The 22,184-nt window shown below is 39.5% G+C and overlaps 1 protein-coding gene across 20 annotated transcripts in view; it reads right to left on the minus strand.

The window, feature by feature from the left end:
* CPQ (carboxypeptidase Q) overlaps window positions 1-22,184 on the minus strand; it is a 176,305-nt gene that overhangs the window by 63,298 nt on the left and 90,823 nt on the right. For 19 of the 20 annotated variants that reach the window (XR_006167099.1, XR_006167100.1, XR_006167103.1 and 16 more), the window contains exon 5: window positions 9,805-9,916. The exons of the other annotated variant lie outside the window; for it this stretch is intronic. Coding sequence is in view for 11 of the 19 variants with exons in the window: in XM_042808718.1 (XP_042664652.1) it covers window positions 9,805-9,916 (112 nt within the window). In the remaining 8 variants the exon portion in view is untranslated. The remainder of the gene's footprint in view (window positions 1-9,804; window positions 9,917-22,184) is intronic. 20 annotated transcript variants of the gene reach the window in all.

Raw genomic sequence — 22,184 nt, forward strand, 5'->3', positions numbered from 1 at the left:
ACATAAGCCAGGAAGGAGAAATTTAATTTACTTTTTTTTTTTTTTTTTTTTTTTTTTAAATCAAAATGAGAGTCAGCAATGTAAATTCTAAATTTTCTTCACTGTAAAACTGCAGGATTTTTGCTTTTGTTCTGCTAGTGGAAAGAAAATCCCCTATGATTCAGACAAACCTAATCTTCCTATTTGTGCTGAAAAGCCTATCTCCTAAGACCTTGCGTTAACAAATGTTTATTGCTTCAAAATTGAGTGAAGAACAATGATCTAGCAAAGTTAAAAGCTTTGAGAAGACAAAGCACACCTCAAAAAAATGTCAGTATTACTTAAACCATGACTATGATATAGTTGTAATTCTCTGGAGAACCTAAAAGAAAAGTAGAGTAGCAGGTTTTTGACTGAGAAACTGCCTTTGTTTTCTTATATAATGTAATCCACTTGATTTGTCTTTGTTCCATTATATAGGTTTTGCTTGTAGTACTGAAGACCAATGGTTGGTTGTGTAGGATACTTGGAAGTGAAGAAATCAGGCAGTCTTATTTGTTTATAGCAAAAAAAAAAAAAAAAAAAAAAAAAGAAAAAAAAAAAAGAGAGAGCTCTCCTGGGCCTCAGAGAAAGCCAGGCTGTCTAACAAGGTAAAGTGGAGAAAAGACATGGAACTGCAAGAAGAAAAAGACAGAAAATGGGCAGGACAGATGCTGGAAAATAAGAAAGGAAAAGTGAGCCAAGCCAAGTGGGCAGTGCCAGCTGGTGAGGGTCTGCATTGCCACCATGGCTGATGCCAGAGAAGGGCTTCCTCCTTGGAGTGTTTTGGGTGGGAAGAGGACACACCAGCCTCAGTCACAGAATGGAATATTTGTGGACAGGCGTCTTAAAAAAAGGGGCATGGAAATAGCAAGGGCTGAGGTAAGCGGGGTACAAGCCAAGACCTGAGATTTAGGAAGGGCTGAGTTCTATCCTGAAGGGGGTTCAATGGCTGGAGGGGCAGGTGTGCAGCACTGACTAAAGCTGAGATTAACCCAAGGGAATTTTTCTTTTTAGAAGAGAGCAGGCTGATGAACTTATGACAGACTAGGGAGGGAAGTTTTACAGAAGACTGGAAATGAGGAACATGAGAAGTTTAAGGTAGATTTATTTTTAGAAAGTGATGGAATATCCAAAAGGAAATGTCAAGGAAGCAGTTGTACATACAAGACTAGAGGGGAAAGCTGTGAACGATTTGCAAGCATAGGAACTAAACCTAACACATATTAAGCCTTTTAACTGGGGAGATGAAGAGAAGAGGGAAGCAGGGCGCAGGGCCCCAAGCTTTGGGCTGCAGCAGGTGCTGCTGAGATGCTGCCTCAGAGCCACTGGCCCACACGGCTCAGGGGCAGAGCCAACAGGAGCCCTAGAAAACACTCTTCTGTGCTTGCAATTTTGCAATATTGGTGTCACGAAGTCCACACTGAAAGTCCACCTTATTTTCCTTCAGGAAAAGCCTTCTTCCTGAAAGGTACTCAAAGATCTCATAAAATTCTCGCTGAGCAGAAAAGGCAGTGCAGGCCCCTTTCCCTCACTCCCTCTGACACTACAAGCATTAAATGCGGTTTGGCCTTTTCCATGCTGTGGCTCTACCTTCTGCTTCTGCTGTCCCTCTGTTTGCACTGACAACACCTCAGATCTGTTATGACATCCACACTGTCCTCAGAGCCGATAGCTCAGAACATGCACCAGCCACAACTCATTTCGCCATATGGAAAACATACAGCCTAAAAATCTTCACAGCGAGGACAAGATGCCTCTGACTTCATCCAGGAAGGATTCCAGTATTCACCTTGCTTGCTGGGCTGTAAATTTGGTGGGGGAAAAAAAAAAAACCAAAAAGATCATAATAGCTTCTGTCACCAGGTTTTTAATATTTTCATAAATAAAGCACACGCTTTTTAACTTGAATTTCCTCACTAAGTTAAAGCTTGCAGCACAGCAGCAGTCAGCAGGACATAGGGCAGCACAGCTAAGGAGGGCAGTAAGCCTAAATCTACTGCTCAATTAACAACTTTGTAGGTCTGCAGTCACCTCCCTGCTATGCCAGCTCAGTATGGAAGCTGAAAACTTCAGTATTTGCCAAATACGCATTCAGTTGCACGTTGAAATGAAGGTTTAAATGTAGTTGTGGTGTAACAGCACACACATATATTTCATATTAAGTAGATGTAGCAGATTTGCAAAATATGAAGGTCAGAATAAAATTTGAAGCTTTGGGGAAGTGGAAAGAATGTAAGAACAAGGAGTTATTATCAGGGATATTTAATAAAAACAAGTCTACTATAAAAGCAATCATTTAATGGTGTTCCACAACACATCTGAGACAGTAACAGCTACATCTCTGCAGCTACAGAAAATGCAGAAACTCATTTAACAACATTTTTATAAAGTAGGTTAAAATTGTAGTTATATGACTTCAATTAAACTAGCAGAAAAAGAATGACTCCAATAAATACTTTTTTAATAAAATATTTCTTTAGTTCTCATATATTAGCCAGTGAATTTGGGACTGAGAAATGTAACTTAATGCAAAGACTACTGTGAACTGAATAATAATCTGTCTTATGGTTTCTGAGTCACATTAGTAATGGATATAATTCAGAGGAGAATTACATATTCAATTCAAAATAAGTTTTAAAGTGGAAAAATTGCCTAATCAACTCCTTATGAGTTACATAAAACGTAATACAGGTTGCACCTTGAAATTCTTATGTGCATAAGTTTAAAAACACTTCTTTAGTTTTATGTGTTTTTACGCTAAGAAACAGAAATCTGGTCGTACCAGATCCCTGTACATAGGAAAGTTGACTCATGAAAATCCCAGGCTGGGCAGTAGTGGGTGGACATGTCACCCTCTGGGCTTGGAAGAATATCATAAATTGACAAACAAGTTAGACCCAAAGGTAGCCATGCTGAGGTAGAAAGCACATCTCTGAGAAAGGAGAGGTTCTGCATAAAAGTTCCTGAAAGAAACCTGAGATGTGAACAAAAGACTGTCAACTATTTCATTCTTACGTTAGAGGAGGTGAGACTCTGGAAATAACCCAGACTGTAATGTCAAGTAGCAACAGACCCCAACAGCTTCTCTTCTCAGTGGAAAAAAAAACCTCTGAAATTTGGCTCCAGCTTTTTCAATTAAAAAGAGAGACACCAGTTACAATGTCTGAATATTTTCAGAAGAAAGCAGTGAAATTCATCAATCAAAACTGAACGTAGCACTAACTCCCGTTACTGCTCTCTACTGCAGTTAAAAGGCATAAAATGTTATGCTTGGATAGCTGACACTGCCATATGATCACCTCCTAAAGGCTTTTAACTGTTATTCTCATTATTCAGTTCCCTAAGCTCCCTTTAAGGATGAAAGTCCTGTGTTTCTAGAGCTGGAGGAGAAGGTGGCTTTGCCAGAGCTTCACCCATGTGTTCCTCTGGGAGGGCACCCATGGCCTCTGAAAGAACCCACCAAGGCCATGAGATGCAGGAATGCAGCTGGATTAGAAGCAAAGAGAAAACAGTGCTACAGCTCCAAGATCACTGGATGTGTACTACCTGTTTCTTGCTCATAAACACTGCCAGCAAGTATTAATCCCAAGAAAGACCACCATGGCAGTAGTAGGCTTGAAAAGGTGGGAATGGAGCACAAAAAAGAAACAGGCAACCATCATTTAGTGAGTCCTACACTGAGTCCTGCACTGAGTCCCACAGACTGCCAGTCCAACCTGCAGGGCTAACTAAAAGTAAAGTAGGGCAACAAGATAATGTTAAGGACAATTTTATGGAGACTTTTTATGAAGAGCTGTTTAATCAGTCTTGCATCTCACCTGGAAAGGCAAATTCTTTTGTAAACCTCAAGTGACACAGGAACAAGAAAACATGATTCAGACAACACCAGAGCAGTAATGGCTGTAACATCAAAGTGCTGAGGCAAATGGCACTCATTATCTCCAAAGACACCTTTTCAACATAAACTAAAAAATAAAATGGGAGAGTCATAAGTCCAATCTGAAAACAGGTTGAATTTGAGGCTTCTAGAAAACATTTGCTTGCGTGCTGTCTCCTCTACAACTCCAAGTACCCTCCACTGCATCATGGCTTGTGTAATATCCCATGGATTACCTCTACTCAAAGACAGGAATCCTTCAGGCATTCCTCCCAAAAATACCCCAGTGCCTTCCCATTATCTATAAATTACCCCAAACAATATTCTCACTACTGCCATAGCAGTATTTGCCACTACTCCACAAGCCTTGTAGACACAGCCAAAAGAAAATATCCCTGGCGCTTACTCTCAAGTTACATGTGTGCTGATTAAATATGCACCTATCATCACTCAAAAAGGATAAAAGCAGAGCTTCTTCCTGCCTTTCTCTCTGCTGAGACATAAAGGCACTCATCCATTTTTCCTCATTCATGCATTTGCAAAGAACACTTCAGAACTCCATATTGTAAATATTTCTATGCCTCTATCAAATTTAGTTAGAATTGATCAAAAAGTTAAAGACTGAAGAGGGCTGGGGAAGGTGGCAGCTGACACAGTTTGCAGGCAAACTGCACATTTGCACAAGCTTACTGCCTCACAAACCCTGCCTACAGTACTGAAGAGCATTTTCTTAAGCATCAGAAGTCCTCAGATAATCCTAACAGTCACAGCCCCACAGCCCCACTGAAATAACGGGACTTTACCAGTTCAAACCAGGAAAGGTGCCTCAGTGCCTCTAAAGGCCTCTTTGTTCCCTTTTCTATGAAAAAATAGTATCAACTGGCTGATACTTTCATCTTTCTTCACATTAACAACTTTTGTGGAAATGCCTCCAGTTCATGGATTTTCAGACAAATAAACCACAAAGTAGCCTGCCAGGGATCTTGCTGATCAGTGGCACATACAAGCTTCAGATGTGCTGGGCTGGAGAAGAGGAGGCTCAGAGGAGACCTCACTACTGCACTCTACAACTTCCTGAAGGGAGGTTGTGATGAGGAGGGGTTTGGCCTCTTCTCCCAGGCAACAAACAGGACCCGAGGAAATGGCCACCAGTTGTACCAGGGGAGATTCAGATTAGGCATAAGGAAAAACTTCTTTTGTCAAAGAGTGGTCAGGCACTGGAATGGCTGCCCAGGGAGGTGGTGGAGTCGCCATCCCTGGCAGTGTTCAAGAGGCGCCTGGATGAGGAGCTGTGATATGTGGTTTAGTGCATGTACAGCAATGGTGATGGAAGGATGGTTGGACCAGATGATCTTCTAGGCCCTTTCCAGCCTAGTGATTCTATGATTCTATGAAAAAAGTAGCATTTTTCTTTCCTTTGTGCTTTGTTAAACTTGCACATTAACTGAGAGAAAAGACCAGATAACATTGGACAGAATGGCCACTTTTTGGTGGAATGGTGGAAGTTCGTGAGTTCAGATAGGCAGCCAGTGGAAAGGGCCATACCAACAAATGTACAGAGCAGAGAGGACATTTATCAATACACTGTGGAAAGCTTTTTTTTTTTTTTTTTTTCCTCCCCCCAGAGTAAAGCTGTAAACACACAGAACAGAAAATGTGGGGTTCAGTTTCTATACCAAGCAGTTACGGAATAGCCACATGGAGAAAGATTCACCTCAGTGAATTGTAATCCATCCAAAAGAAGGTATTTACTATGAATTTGCTGTCTATGATTTTTCTCTGGAGAAGGAGAAGAGATAGAAGCAACTACCAGTGGTGCTCATTCTCATCACCAGGGTACGAAAGACACAGAATTCACCTCCAGATGCTTTGTCCTCTGCCTCCAGGCTGCCTCCCTTTGTCCCAAGTGAAACAGAGTCCATATGAAGTTAAAAAGTGAAATGGAAAAAAAAAAATCCTACCAGAAAGAATAAGTTCCATTTTTTCCCCTCAAAAAAGTCAGTGTTGAGGTCTCTGTGTGAATTTGCTTGAGACTATGTTATTGTTATATGTTCTTACAGCAAACTTGGAGCTGACTGTTACAGTGCCTGGGAATCTACAGAAACAGCAGGAACTAAAAAACAGATATGAACATAGCAGAGAAACTGCAGCTGAAATAAAAAAACAAACACAAAAGCCAAGAACGAAGAGTCAGAAAACATAAAGCCTAACACATTAAGCAGATGATATATTTAGAAATAAAAGAATTAGATACTTTCAACCAGAGCATGAAAATGGCACTACTTAAAATGTAACCATTTATACTGCAGTTTTAATGATTTTTCAATTAATCTAATTTTTATGGTCCTATGCCAAAAGCTACTGAAAGTTTTGGGGAGGGGTTAGCTTGAAAGTACAGAATAGCATTTAAATTACAGTCATTCTTCAAGTGATGCATAGAATTAACAAAGTCCTAATTAACAAGCCTCACTTGTAACTACTGGCCATTCCAAGGGTAACCCTGATATTATGATGAAATGCTTTAGATCACCACTAAAAAACTTGCTTTAATAGTGTATCAGTATCTCACTTCTCGGGAAAGAAATGGACTATGGCAGACACAGCAGCAGTAATCCCCACTGCACATAATACAAGTTTTACTATCTAAAATTTGTATTTCAGAACGCTCACTTCAGCTTTCAGATCACATACCTGTAAGACCTGTTTTGCAATATGCAGACATTGTTTTCACGGCTACACAGTGCACTGTGCCTTTAAGACTTCCAGTAAACAGTAAAAAACCTCAATGCACATACTGACGAGACAGTTTTGTTGGTTTATTCCCACGCCAAATGTATTTGATATGACTGAAATGAAATTTGTCAGAGTCCAAAAGGATACGAAACCAAACCTCCACAGTTCAAGGTATAATGCTGGAAACTAATGCACACAAAAAAGGCAATTTACGCAGTTGGTTTTAGATAAAACTCACTAATGCATTTCTCAAACAGCCTGCATATCTGTCAGTTTGCTGTCCTTTTTCTTGGTCAGATTTTATGTGCATTACGAGATGTAAAATCTGTACTGAACAACATCTTCTCCTATGGAAGATGAAAGGTTCTATCCCACGTCACAGTCTACAGGTTAGATTGGATGACCCAGATGTTTTCTCGTATACTCCTGCAGAACACTGCTCTAACAGTGCAACAGCTAACCAGAACAGAGGGCATCAGCACAGGCTCAGACATTTCTCTGCTGAGAAAACAGCATTTCCCCACAAGCTGTACAGCAAAAACACAGGCTACTACTAGAGTAAATCAAATATTTGAACAAGCAGCGAGTGATGCATTTCATTCATGCCTGAGAGGAAGCACAGTGAATAAGAATTATACAACGCCACCATGAAGTTGCCCTTAAGGGACACAAAACAGTTTGTTCTGAATAGAATAGCATCAGAAAATACAAGAACAATATTTATTTATTTTTTTTCCCCCTGCAGGGGGAGGAACCATAGACAATTTTCCAAGAATCATGAAAAAAAAAAAAATTACAAAGCACTAAATGAAAGAGTAGGTCTAGATTTTCCTGTAGAAGAATCCCTTTTAGTTCACTTTTAAAAGGAAAAAAATTCAAACACAAGCATTTTGTTCTTAGTCACAGACTGATGTTCCAGTCATTCTGAGGCTGTGAAAAAGGAGAGATAAGGAGTTCAAATAATGCAAAATAAATAGCGATTCCCAGGGATGTCTCATGTTCATCATTATGGCGTGAGAGTGGCTAATCACATAACAGAGCTTGTCTACAAAGAGCTCTTCAAGAAACACTGAGATTATTTAAGTGCATGAATTCTTCTGATTAGAAGCAGGAAAGGCTAGGTTCTTATGTAAACTCTGCCAGAGCCAAGAGCAGGAACAGCAGCCGACTTTGTTTTTTAATGAACACTTAGAACATTCCTACTGACCGCAGGTTACAGTTCTGGAAAAAAAGGAATTATGAGGAAAAAGTGATTTTGTCTGATGAAAAGGGAGAAAAGCATCCCTGGATATCAACTCAACAATCTAAGAAGTCTGCTTTGAACTAGTTTAGAAGGGCGTAGGGACAAAAGCCCATATGGAAGTAAAAAAAAAAAAAAAAAGCAAAAATCTACAGATCAAGCAAAAGATTGGAATTTGTACTTTGGAGATCAGAAATCCTACAACAGACTAAGAACAGCAGGATACCAGACTAAACTTTGAGAGGCTATGTGTAAGGAGAACACAGACAAATGAATCTGGATGTTTCACTCCTGCCAATTAGGTTAATGTCCAGATCATTTCAGGTATCAGTACCTGACTGTAGATCCCAGTCTGGGAGATGGCAACCATGAGCTGAAGTCCCAGATCTGCCCTCAGAGCTCTTTTACAGTGTCTGTGCCACACTCATCCTCCAGCCTGTGAGGAATTACATATGGTTTTCTCAGTGCAACCAGCACAACTATTTCTTGCTCATACACTCACCCTTACTCATTTTACCTTGCAGATTATCTCCTGTAAAACACACCCCACACAGGCACACGTAGGTCATGCCCTTCTACAACAACATTCTGTCTGCACCCTGCTTCTACCCACAGGTCAGAAGAAACTCATGACTAAAAGAAGTCAGTCCTTCAGATCGTACAAAGGAGGATATGCAAACCAGGAGGCAGTAGGCTGAGCAATTCTATGCTGGTATTTTACCCGTAGCACTACTGGAAGAGACTGACAGCACAGCTATTTACTTCACCTCACATTTCTGTTGAACAGAAATTTTGGAGGAGGGACACCAGCAAGTCCCTGGTTGACAGTATTTGTGCTGGAATTTCAGCTTCAGAAGTGTCCAGCATCTACAGACTGAATTCCACAACTTGGTCAACTTGTCACCCTTCTTGTGATCAAGACAGGTTCAAAGAATCCCTGGAATCCCTGATCCCTGGAAGGAGAACATTGCTCTACATAACACATACCTACTGCAGCACGAGAATATGGTGTGCAGGAACTCTATGTTACATTACATGATGAGATATATGAGCCCACTGTGGACTCATATGACAGGACACTATGTGAAGCACAATTTGACAGAACCATATCCTTGCACTGATGAAACTCAAGTGCATGTTCCTCTGATATGGTTTCACTTTCTGCTAAGGAAGAAAGTTGTCACAGCCCAAAACAAAGCCCAAGCGCACGGCAACATAAAAGCAGCACAGATGATCAGGAAAGCAGCCCTGAAGTGCAAATCTTAGAGCCCACCATCTTGATGATACACTTGTATTTAAAGGTATTTGGTGTAACAAGACTAAGCAGGATACAAATTTATTTAGGAAGAACAATCAAGGAAAAGGAACCCTGAAATATAAATCTCTGTTCAAGATCAGTTTTGATGACTGTCTTTACATGCAGGTGGAAAGAAAAAGACCAGAAGTAGAATCATGGCCTGGATCCAGCCATTGTTGCATGTTCTTGAGAGAGACATAGATTATACTGTCTTGAGAATCTATGAAGACAGAGGTATGAGTGTGGGAATTAAATTAACTGAGACACTGGAAAAGCAGTGAAAGATTTAAGAACGTGCTCAACATCAACGCTGATGGCGAAGAAAAATACCAGAAAGCTGATTTTCATGTGACTTCATGAAGCTTCATCTTCTTTAATAGGGAAGATTAATGTATCTTACACTGGGCTTTCACTCTCTGATATGAAGGCTAAAGCACTTACTAGATCCCTGACTTGTGTGCAGCTTTTTGATGACCCCTATGATGAAATAGATTTAACAGACAAACTTGCAAAATATTTATACTAAGTATGAATTTGTGCTCAGAGAAATGGATAAAATAGAAAATCCAGTTTATACAATATAGAAAACATTCTGGCTATGTCATGCATTAATAATATTTTAAATTAAATATTTACCCAGATCCTTAATGAGTGATAATGCTTCCCATGATATAAATGCTCCGCCGCCATCATCCATAGCTCCCTGCCCAACATCCCAGCTGTCCAGATGTCCACTGACCAACACAATCTGGAAAAGCAATTATGAAAAGATATATCCATATGAAAATGGCAAATGAGAAAAGTCAGTTCAGCATTTAAGCTTTTTAATGATTTTGTCATAAAGTTGACTTCTTAGTTCAAAACAGGAGGAGAAAAACATTTCATATAAAACAAAACTATTGTCCTCTTTCACTGGGCATAAATCTGGGATGGCCAAATGCATCCTATGCTTCACAAACCACTGCTAAATCAAACAGATACACAGGAAGGAAAGTTTAAATGAAAGGTTTTGTCTTGAACATTAAGTGCATGCTTCCCAGAGATACAAGGCTACCACATTCCAGAATGGGGAAAAATTCTTTCATATTCCAGTTGTGAACTGCTTAAGCCCTTAGGTATGAAATTCGATTAACCCAATTTTTGGCTGCATAAGTAAGAAATATGAACTTGGACTGAAGTATTTCCAGACAGAGGTTGTTGTTTTATTGCTATTATCTATGGCTCCTACCACAGAGGACTTCTAATTTATTACTGAGTCCCTTACGCGCTGCAACAATGACAAGGTATTTTATAGTTCTGTTAGTCATAAGGTTATTTTAAATTAAAAACTACATGGCAGCAAGTCCCAGATGGTTTTTCTGCAAAGAGAGCTTTGTGGCTACAGTAGATGATAGCATTACACATTTCTCCAGAAACACTCCCTTTTAGACCTGAGCTCTCTGAAACATTGATAAACAGCATCGCATCAATACCGGAAATGAGACAGCTCCCTAGCGGGGCCTGGAATTCCAGGGTGATGGATTGTGATTGCAGTGGGGAGGTCAAGGAGGGAGATCTGCTTGATCTGAGCAGACAGCACATGAAATGAGGTAAAATGATGCTGTGGGACAAAAACGAGCACAGAGGAAAAACTGAAGGAGACCTTGAAGCACCCAACTGTGTCCTACCCAGAACTGGCCACATGTGAAGGGATGCTTTCAACTCCTTGGTCTGCCGATGTCAATCAGGTCTCAGAGCTCGGGTATCTTGAAGATGGTGAACAACACTTGCCCCTCCTGCCACCTTCTACTCCTAAAGAGTAATGGGGGTAAGGATCTCCTGGCATTTCACCTCAGCTTTCGTTCATCACAGGACAAATGCTTTAGCTCAGAAAATGAGCTATTATCCTATTATCCTTCCTGGAAGGTGACAGCCTATGGTGCCGGTGTGCAGCTAACCTTGTAAGGAACTAACTACTCTCCTCCTCACAAGAGAAAAATCTTAAGAAGCATTCACTGGTTACTAAGAATAATGCACAGCAAATATTGCACTACAAGACAAAAGCATCACACGTTCATCAAATCAATGCATTTTTTCATCCAACCAGACAGAAACTCAGGTAACACAGCTAAAAAAGCCCCTCTGCGTTTAGCAAAAGCTGTGATAAATTACTAGTCACATTTACTGCATTTATACGGGTCCAATCAGAGTGCACCAAAATCCACTGCATTCAGAAAAGGCATCATATGTTTATAAACATATATAACGTTAAAAAAAAAAAAAAAAAGTTATGCTTTAGAAACTAGAAAATCTTGCAATCAAAATCTGAAGAGCAGCTTACTCTTTCCTTCTCAGATTTTTCAGCTCTTTTTTATGCTTATAAAGCCTGAATGTGTGTTTGCTTTGCAACCCAGAGCGGTAGTAGACAGACAGGCTGCAGCCTTTATTCCAGAACCTCCTCTCCTTCAAAGATGAATTTTGACTGCAGGATCCTCTGCAGAAACCTCAGATTTACTCAGGATGTATTCCTGCAGTGTGGCATTGTGGTCCTCCCAGGCTCTTTGTGAAAGCTGGTGAACAGCACTGCTCTCAGGGACGCTTCTCCACAGAAGTTCTCGCTCTGTAGCTGGTCTCTGCTACAATAGCAACGTAGCCAGAAACCAGATAATCTAAGAAAAGCCATGAGGAAGAAATCTTTCTGAAATGAAAGCAAAACAGATGTGATCACTGCATCACTCATTTTCTTGTTAGGATTGAGCACACACACATACCCACATGCATGCATTTGCACTGGGATAAACCATGCTTTGAGAGCTTGTGATGCACGGGCAGCCCTTCTGCTATGTATGCATGGAGGACAGCTCTCAAAGAACACCATAAATAAATTAAAAAAAAAAGGTGTGTGGGGGGGAAGGTATGGAAAAGACTTTGAGTGAGAACAACTGCCGTATAAAGGATAAATGTCTACTCCCAACTTGAATGTCGTTGCAATATGGTTTATTTATTTTGAGCAAAAATTGGTTATAGAAAGATAACTGCTTACTCTCCTGGGAAATGCAACTTCAAACTGAACTATTTAAATCAAGTACACAAACTCATTGAGAAACAAGTTTACAAAAGAAACAATGCCTTGACTTCAGCTGGGAAAGAAGACGGCACTAACGCTGTTCCCTGGCAACAACCTCAATATGAGTGTCTGACAGGGAGTTGCTTCTCATTTCTGTAAAACAACATGCATTGCAACAGCAGGAAATTCTGAATCAGAAGGTGGTGTAATCCCACTTGGGATTAGACTCCAATCACAAAGCATCTTTACCAACTGCAGAACATTATACCAAAACAGATCAAGGTTCAAGAAGACTGAGAAAAGCAGATAATTTTATGGATGAACTTCTACTTAAACTTACTTCAGTGGATGCCAAAGGCAATTACATAAATGCAACCAGTGTATTTCTATGTGAAAGTTTTTGCAGAGCTGTTGTTTTTTAAACACTGTTATGTTTCTACAGCATCTGCTCAAAGGAGTTTCAGTGATCCCACTGATATTTGTGTCTCAAAGTAAGACAGAGTCAGAAAACAGCAAAAACACCAACACTGTCTCTCAACACATGCGTCTGGAGCAATGATTGAAATTCACTCTAAACCATTATATTATTTAAAATAATATTATAATTTTATTCTCTTCTAATTCTACATACACGTGGGCTAATTAAAAATACATTTAAAGCTAAAAAGGAGGTATGAATACTGTATTTTTCACATTGCTTTCAAATATGTTATGTGGCTCTCTCCTCCAAAACTGCACACAGGCTAATGACTTACATTTGCACAAAACATCCATGTAGAAATGTAAGCACATGCCAAAAGAATGTAATCGCTGCAAAACAATGTAAGTATATGTAAGTATTTGCTTTAAATACACAGAGAAACCACAAGCGTTTGTATAAGACAGCCTAAATACAGCAATATGTATTTGCCAAATCAACTAAATCCCCATTTAGGATAAGATAGCTTGCATGTCACATGACAACTTCAGATTTGGCAGTGACACAGCCAAGAAAATACTGCCCCAGCCACAGTCCTGATGCAACACAAGAGAAATGACACTTCAGGTAGCGTTTCAAACAGAAGTCTTCCTTATCCTATTTCCTTATGCAACAACATTATGACTATTGGATGTTTATAAATCAAACCCAGCACTTGAATCAAGCATACTGAAATATTCTGAATGTTATAGTATATCTTAAATATTTATATAACTCTGTATTTTTATACTTCACACTTTTAAAAACAAGACCAGGAAGAGGAACTACCCATACTTTTACATAAGCCACAGAGTTATCTTTTTCTAAGCGTGACTTTTTTGCCACTAAAAATAACCACATATTCCATTTGTATTCACACACGCTTACTCAATCTGTCACATAATAACTCCATCAAATGTAGGTGAACTACCTTCTGCTTGTTTGGAGAGAGCTTTAGAAGTCTATTACGCTTACAGTTAGTCTCTGTAATGTCACTTGTACCTCTACAGGTTTGAAGTAAAGGCTTCTTTCTATGCAACATTAGAGATGATAAATGATAAATGTTAGGAAACAGTTTCATTCCCAGAATCCAATCTAGAAAAATATTTGCACCAAGCTGTGAAAACTAGCCTGCAATGTTATTTCATGCCACTGTGGTAGATGGAAATGGGAGAGTAAAAAACTCGTCATTCATCTTTGCCATCTGTGGGTGAAGAAGATTTCAGGTATGCTTAAACTTCAAGCTAAAACAGTGAAGAGCTCCAGACTCATCTTTCAACTGCTTGTCTATATTTTCAACCAAATACAGCCACCATTCAGTCATTTGCTCAGGCAACACAGACCTATGGTGTTCCAACCCAGTTGATGAATTACCTGGAAATTTGTGGAAAGTATTTCTATTGAAATTTTTGTGGTTCTTTCTTCGTCAGTTTGATTCCAAGTAAGTCCACCTTTAGCTCATGGTACCATAATAGGTATTTGACTAGATATGCTGTCTTCAAGAATCTTCTCTTTTCAGTGCATGAGGTAATTGTACAATAACAATTTATACGTACAAACACCACACACAGTAGATCTGTGTTTGGACCAAAATTAGAAGACAGAAATTAGATAATAATTAGGGTCCCAAATCCAATGCAATCCAATCCAGAAATTGCCTATAAATTCTCTCCTATACCACACATTCATTACTCTTTATACACACATACTCTCTCACTTCATCATTTTTTATTTTCCCCAGACCAAAACAAAATTTCAGACACTAAGTAAATCACCACTTAAAAACTCTTAATCCTAACTTCTCAAACAGAGGAACCCACTATATAATACAATCTCTTACTCATAAGCATGGGGAGTACATTTTGAGTAGTCTACCCAATTGGACAGCATAACAACTATGAACTGCCAGATGGCTTCAGTTTATAAGAATTTGAAGATTTTCTTCATTTCACTGTGTTAACAGCGTAAAAGCAAGGGAAAAGAGGAAGACAGCATTTCACATACCTAACTAGCAGACAAATCAATTGGCTGGACTAAATGTAAGCCCATCATGGTTAACCCATCTTCAAAACTATGATTAAACAAAGTCTGACGAAGAACAATTTGCAAATGAATATACTGTATCTGGCATGGCTCTCTAAAATTTATTAGCATCACCTGCAGTAGTGCTGGCAACTAACTACTTTCTAGAAAATGGCAGCACCTCGCAGTATGCTTTTCCACTGCTTACCCACACAATAAAGCTGGCACTACTGTCCAAGGGCACATTCTTCTTTTGAAGTAATTTGTAGTTGGCAAATTGTGTTCTCATTTGCATATTTAGGGGAAAAAGAAAACCAAAAACCCAACATTCTGTCATCTTCATGGAGTAAAATATTGGTACTCAAGTCTTTTAGCCTGACCCATTCTCCTCCCCACTCCATTCTAAACCTCAGTTCGCCCCTTCAACGAACGCAGAAAAACAAAAGACAAATTAAAGAGTTATCTGCCATTTCTATTTGATAGTTCATGACCAGGCAAAATCACATTCCTTTACACAAGCCAACATTCCTGGAGTTTTAAAATATTTATGACAGATATTTATTTGTATCATCCAGTAACATTCCATAAATCAGTCTGTTGTCTATCCCATCAAAGGCCTTCCTAAATCTAAACAAATCAGCACTTTTAAGACTAAAAGACTGCAGCAAATTTGTCAGACTGGAATCCAACTCAGCTCTTCCAAAACAGAGATAATACAGCCAACTAGAAGGGAACTCATCAAGTCCCCTTCACAATAAAAATGTTTATTCCCTGCATAATAAAAATAACTGTTTAATTAGTTTACACATTTAATTAGTTTTCTTACACTGCATTTGGTATCAATACTGCCATTATTTCAAACTCAGCATATCAAGCTTTAGGGAAAACAAAATTGCAAAAACTGAATGCTCAGAAGAAACAAAGCGCTGTACGTTGAGGGATTATAATTAGGTATGCATGTGAGGTTAAATTTAGAAACATATGAATATTTTCAAATATAAACACTTCTTTATTTAAAAAAGTGTAGATCATTAATACCAGAAATATTCAGTTTAACAGAAATCTACACTTTTATGTGTAATTCCATCAATTTGAGAGCTAAATTCAAGTATGTTGCTGCATCAGAGACATTCAGTTGCAAAAATCCAGTTACTTGGCAAAAGTTATTTGTGAAAGTGTATCCCAACCATTTCCTAAATAATTATTTAGGGCTACAAATATGTGAAACAAAGATTTCTGAGTTTCTGTACTTGCCTTTTAAGAAAACTCTGTCTTTAGCTAAACTGCAGTTGGACTAAATCATGCTCTATATGTAAATCAGAAACATTGTCACATGTAGGGGATGTTATTTTGTGTATGTAAGAACGTTTCTTCATATTAGTTACTAGATATTGTGTCCAAATAATATGATGCCACTGTACAGCACCTTTTACTAGATTTCATGCACATTAGCAATGGTTGTAAAATAATCAGTCTTGCTGTCTGAACTAATTTACAGTCCTAAAGACACAGTGATGTTCAGACAGAAAAAAAAAATGATTAAAACAAAAACTGTCTTTTCTACTTAACATGCAATGGAGTAAGTCTTAACTTCCAGCCTTCTGATTAAATGATAGATCTGCACATGAAACAGAAGTGACTCACTTAGTCACACAAGAATCAAACCCTATTATTGCTAAAAAGCTGATTAACTTTCAAAGGATCTGTATGTCACAATGTACAGTAAACCCTTTAAAGCCGGATCCATACTTTGCAAAAGTGGTCCAAAGTAAAGTGCTCTCAGAAATTATTGCAAGAAAACCTCCCTGTTTGAAGCCAATCAGCCTTCCTGTTTGAAGTACTTAAATAGCGTAGGCTGCTGGCATTTATGAAATATAGGATGGTGAAGGAGAAAATTAGTCTGAAAATAAGTTATTACTGATAAGAGAATTGTAGTAAAGGTAAAGAGACACAGAAACTATGTAAGTATTTAGAAGATAGCCAAGTATTGAAATGATTACCATTTTCATATTAAATGCTGGAATTTAAGGCTTAGCATTTCCATATTTAAGTTCTCAGAATATTTTATTTCCTGTTCTCCAAGCTGTAACACTTCAGAAATAACATCATTCTTCAAAGTACTGTATGAAAAACAAGGATTTTAATTTACACATTTCAGCCGACCCCCTAGAGGTTTTAAGAGAAATAATCATGACAAGAACTGCATCTAAATAAAAACAGTTATCACTGAAATATCACTTAAAGTTACATAAAGATGATGATGTAGAAGTCATGTTTACAGATAAAAAATTAGTGAAGAATTTGCCACTAAGACAATCAGAGGGCTGGAGGATCTCTCCTATGAAGAAAGGAGAGAACTGAGCTTGTTCAGATTACGGAAGAGAAGGCTCCAGGGAGACCTCATTGTGGCCTTCCAGTACTTGAAGGGAGTGTATGAACAGGAGGGGGAACGGCTGTTTACGAGGGTTGAGAGTGATACGACTAGAGGGAATGGTTTTATACTAAGACAGAGGAGGTTTAGGTTAGATATTAGGAGGAAGTTTTCACACAGAGGGTGGTGAGGCACTGGAACAGGTTGCCCAAGGAGATTGTGGATGCCCCATCCCTGGAGGCATTCAAGGCCAGGCTGGATGTGGCTCTGGGCAGCCTGGTCTGCTGGTTGGTAACTCTGCACATAGCAGGGGGTTGAAACTGGATGATCTTTGTGCTCCTTTTCAATCTGGGCCATTCTGTGATTCTACAAATTTATATATTTTTCACTTTAGGGTAATATATGATTTCACCAAGTTACTAAAAGTCAAGCAACACACAAAAATGTTATAGCTTTCAAATTTCCTTTATAGATATTTCAATTAATTTCAGCTAAAATAAAACACAAGAACCTCATGCTATTACTCCCACTGAAGCATGAACCCAAAATGCTTTATCTGAACATTGTGATGCTATGCACTTTTGGCAAGCATCACTTTCCAAAACTGTAGAAATTGCAGACTTTTCTGCAAAACATCAAAGTTTTTTCGTTTTCATTTTTCAGAACATTAGAGAACTGCATGCCCCACCAGCACTGCCTTTGAGCATTCTAATGACACAAAATGTACTGAAAGCTATCCTAAGCAGCCATCTTTTAATTACCTTGTAGAAAGTGCACTTCATTTTATGAATTTCTGTGCCATTGGAAGCAAGTCAAACAAATACTTACGTGGTGGTAATAACGTCAAAGGACCACAAAACAGGAAGCTTTAAAATATAGTGTTTACGTCCCAGGGTCAGACACTTAGAGAATACTTGGAAGGGATCTCTGGGTGCTCTTCTACTACCATATCCTGCTCAACTTAGACCCAATCACATTGTCCAGACAAACTGTGAAAACCTCCAAAGATGGAGATTCCACAACTCCGCACAAACTATTTCAATGTTTGCTGTTAGTTAGCAAAATATTTTTCCTAAAGCCTATTACCACATGACTTTTTTTTTTTTTTTTTTTTTTTTTTTTTTTTTTAAAATGTCCCATACTGGGCCCTCACTGTGGCATTCAAAAGCCAAACTGAAATTTGAATGTTTCAGCTCACAAGTCCACCTCGTAATTTTACATCTCTGGGAGCTTTTACTTAATTTGGCACAACCAGCTGAACACAATTAAAATGAAAATCTTGCCATTGCCCACACTATTGTCCTTCACCAATATGCATACTTAAAGAAGTGCTGATTGCACAATCAGTCTTGAGAACCGCAAGATGAGTGTGAGCCAGCAGCACAACCTCACTGTGTACAATTGTAGCAATCAGCAGGTCAAGGGAGGCGATTCTTCCCATCCACTCAGCAGGTGTGATTATACACTCACGCGTAACGCACACTGATCACAAGAATCACAAGAATCAGAAGAATCACAAGAATCACAAGGTTGGAAACAACCTATAAGATCATCCAGTCCAACCGTCTCCTCATCACCATTGCCACCACAAGCACTAAACCATATCACACAGCACGTCATCCAGACACGTCTTGAACACTGCCAGGGACGGCGACTCCACCACCTCCCTGGGCAGCCATTCCAGTGCCTGACTACTCTCTGAGAGAAGAAGTTCTTCCTTATGTCCAACCTGAACCTCCTCTGATACAACTTGCGGCCATTGCCTCGTGTCCTGCTCGTTGCCTGGAGAAGAGGCCAGATCCCTCTTCACCACAACCTCCCTTCAGGAAGTTGTGCAGTGCAGTGAGGTCTCCCCTGAGCCTCCTCTTCTCCAGACTAAACAATCCCAGCTCCCTCAACCGCTCCTCATAAGGTTTGTGCTCCAGACCCCTCACCAGTTTTGTTGCCCTTCTCTGAACATGCTCCAGGATCTCAACATCTTTCCTGTAGTGAGGGGCCCAAAACTGAACACAGTACTCGAGATGCCGTTGGCCCTCTTGGCCACCTGAGCACACTGTCGGCTCATGTTCAGCCGAGCATCAACCAACACCCCCAGGTCCTTCTCTTCTCTGATAGAACAAGAGGCAACAGGCACAAACTGAAATAGAATAAATTCTGTCGAAAAAGAAGAAAAAATCTTTTTACTATAACGGTTTTAAACACTGGAACCATTACTGAGAGCGCGAAGGAATCTCTACCCTTGAATAGATGAAAAACAAGCCCTAAGATAGCTGCTGTAACTGACTTGGCTTTGAGCATGGGGTCAGCTCACCGAAGATTTAAATCTAAATGACCTCCAGAGATCTCCCTTTTTTTTTTTTGTAATTAAACATTGATTCCAGAACTACTAATTCACATTTTCTTGTGGCTCCATAAATAATTTACATTTCTTTTGTCTCTGAAGATTTCATTAAAGAAACCAAAAAGTCGAACACAACTTAGAAATCAATTCTACCAAATCCAGGCACATCCTTCATACAGATGAAGCACAACTGCAATCCTCAATACAGTTTTTTACTGACACGAGAAAAAAAGACCTTTCTTCCACTAACAGCAGCCAGAATTTCAGAAAAAAAATAAAATTGGTATGAAATGAATTTCGGGGAATCATTTGCAATTTTTGCCTAATATTAACTGATGCAGGAACCCACAGAGACAGGATATTATTTGGTTTGCAACATCAAAAAGTCTTTATCTTACACTGACCCTGGAAGACCTGCTTTACATATTGAATGAGACGTGTCTTCAAAGTCTCAAAAACATTTTCAGATTACAATGCTTCTTTCACCATCTACAGCCCCTTTAGTTTCTTTCATTTTCCAAAAATTAAAACAGTTCTTCTGAGGTAGAATGCGGACTTAGAAAATCATTATTTTCTCATTTATAAATTTAAATTAGTTAATTATATTGTATTGATCTTTTTTTTATCAGAAAAAAGGGATGAAACAACTGTTTATTATGTAGGGATATAGGAGAAGATGAGCATTTACTCTCATTTTTATGAAAGTACTCATGCAAGGGGAATAAACAGGAAGAATTCAAGACTTGTGTATGATGGTAGGGCCACAGTCTCATTGCAGTGACAGAGATGTACTGGGATAGCTTGCATGACTGCAATGCCAGCACGGACAGCTGTCTGATTTTTAGGAAAGACTAGCCAAGATGGCAGGGTGGTGGAGCTGCTCTTTCTACGAGAGAGGAGGTCAGGGAGTATTGAGCAAGAGATCATTCAGGCAAATTTGACACCCAAAATTCAAGGGCCCCAATGGAATGTACTCTCGAATGCTTACGGAGCTGAGGGATGCTACTGCTAGGCCACTCTGTCATCTCTGAAAAATCATGGAGAACAGGAGAGCTACCTGAGGATTGGAAGACTCAGGAAAGTCAGCCTCAATATCATCTCTAGAAAGAAGGAAACAGCTCATCCTGGATGTCATCTCTAAGCATGTGCAAGAAAAGAAGGTGATGAGGAGTAGTCAGCATGGATTTGCCAATGGGAAATTACGCCTTAATCAATATGAGAGCCTTCTACAATGCTGGGTAGATAAGGGGAGAGCAGCAGATATTGTCTACCTTGATTTCGGCAAGGCTTTTGACACTGCCCCCTGTGACAACCTCATAGATAAGCTCACGAAGCATTAAATGAGTGAACAGTGAGGTGGATTGAGAGGTAGCTGGCTTAATGGGGGAGCTCAGAGGGGTGTAACCAGCAGTGCAATCTAGTTTGAGGCCTGCTATAAGTGTCAGAGGTCAGCACTGAGTTTAGCCTTGTTCAACTTCTTTATCAAAGTGTAACTGGATGAAAGGACAGACTGCATCTTCAGCAAACTTAATGATGATACTATAGCTGGTACAGCAGAAGGCTATGTTGCCATTCTGAGAGATATGGACAGGCCAGAGAGAGGGGAAGAGAGGGACCTCACCAAGTTCAACAAAGGCAAGAGCAAGAACAAATAATCTCAGGCACCAGTATTGGAAGTTTAATCGCTGGAAAGCAACTCTGGGACTCCTGGTAGACAACAAGCTAACCATGAGACAGCAAGTTGCCCAGGTGGGCAGGAAAATCAATAGTATCCTAGGGAATATTAAGAAGAATACTGACAGCAGGTTAAGGGATTTTGTTATCCTCCCCTTCTATTCAGTCCTACTGAGGCTACATCTGTAGTACTGCTTCTAGTTCTGAGATCCTCAGAACAAGAGAGAAATGGGCAAGTAAAACTGAGACTGGAGAGCCCAGCAGAGGACTACAAAGATGATTAGGGGCCTGCAGCATCTCTCTTATGAGGAAAGTCTGAGACACCTGCAATAGAGAAGACTTCAGCTAGGAGAAGAGATGACTAAGATAACTTTTCAGAGGGCGACAAGAGGATAGGCCAGGCTCTTTTCAGTAGTGCCCAGTGCCAGGACAAAAGGCAGTGGGCACAAATTGGAACATACAAAGTTGGAAAACTTGGAACATACACAAGGAAAAACTTTTCTCCTTTGAAGGTGACAGAGCATTGGAATAAGCTGCCCAGAGAGGTTGTGGAATCTGCTCTGCAGATATTCAGAAACCACCCAGATACAATCCTCTACAATATGCTTTGATCAGTTCTGCTTAAGTGGACAAGTTGGACTAAATGATCTCCAGAGGTATCTTCCAACATCAATCATTCTGTGTGTATGTGTGAAAGTACTAAAAAATCCCTGTGTTATACTGAAATTAACAGAGCTGTGTCTACTTACACAAATGAAAATTCAGTCCACATCTTCCAGTACCTACCTACAACTCCAAAAAAACCCAATTCATATTCACAGAGATACACACAGACAAGTACTTGCAACTAGCACTGACTCACCTCCCTGCTCAGTTCCCATCAGTGTATTCCAAAAACCCTGAGTTTTAACACGAAGTGATAGCTTGCCCTTCATGTTTATTTGTCCCCAGTTTCATGGTTTATATATTATCATGAAGCTTAAGCATGTTTGACACAAGTTTTCACCTAGTTGGAGAATTCGTTGATCTATCAAACTGAAACAGTTTCTGTAAAAGACCAAATCAGACAACAGTTGTCAGGATGACTTCCAAGGTGGATTTTCCA

This window comes from Centrocercus urophasianus, unplaced genomic scaffold (genome assembly GCF_019232065.1).
Source record: "Centrocercus urophasianus isolate 14NV4802_14NV808 unplaced genomic scaffold, USGS_Curo_1.0 seq_11, whole genome shotgun sequence".
In the NCBI taxonomy this organism is placed as follows: Eukaryota; Metazoa; Chordata; class Aves; order Galliformes; family Phasianidae; genus Centrocercus; species Centrocercus urophasianus.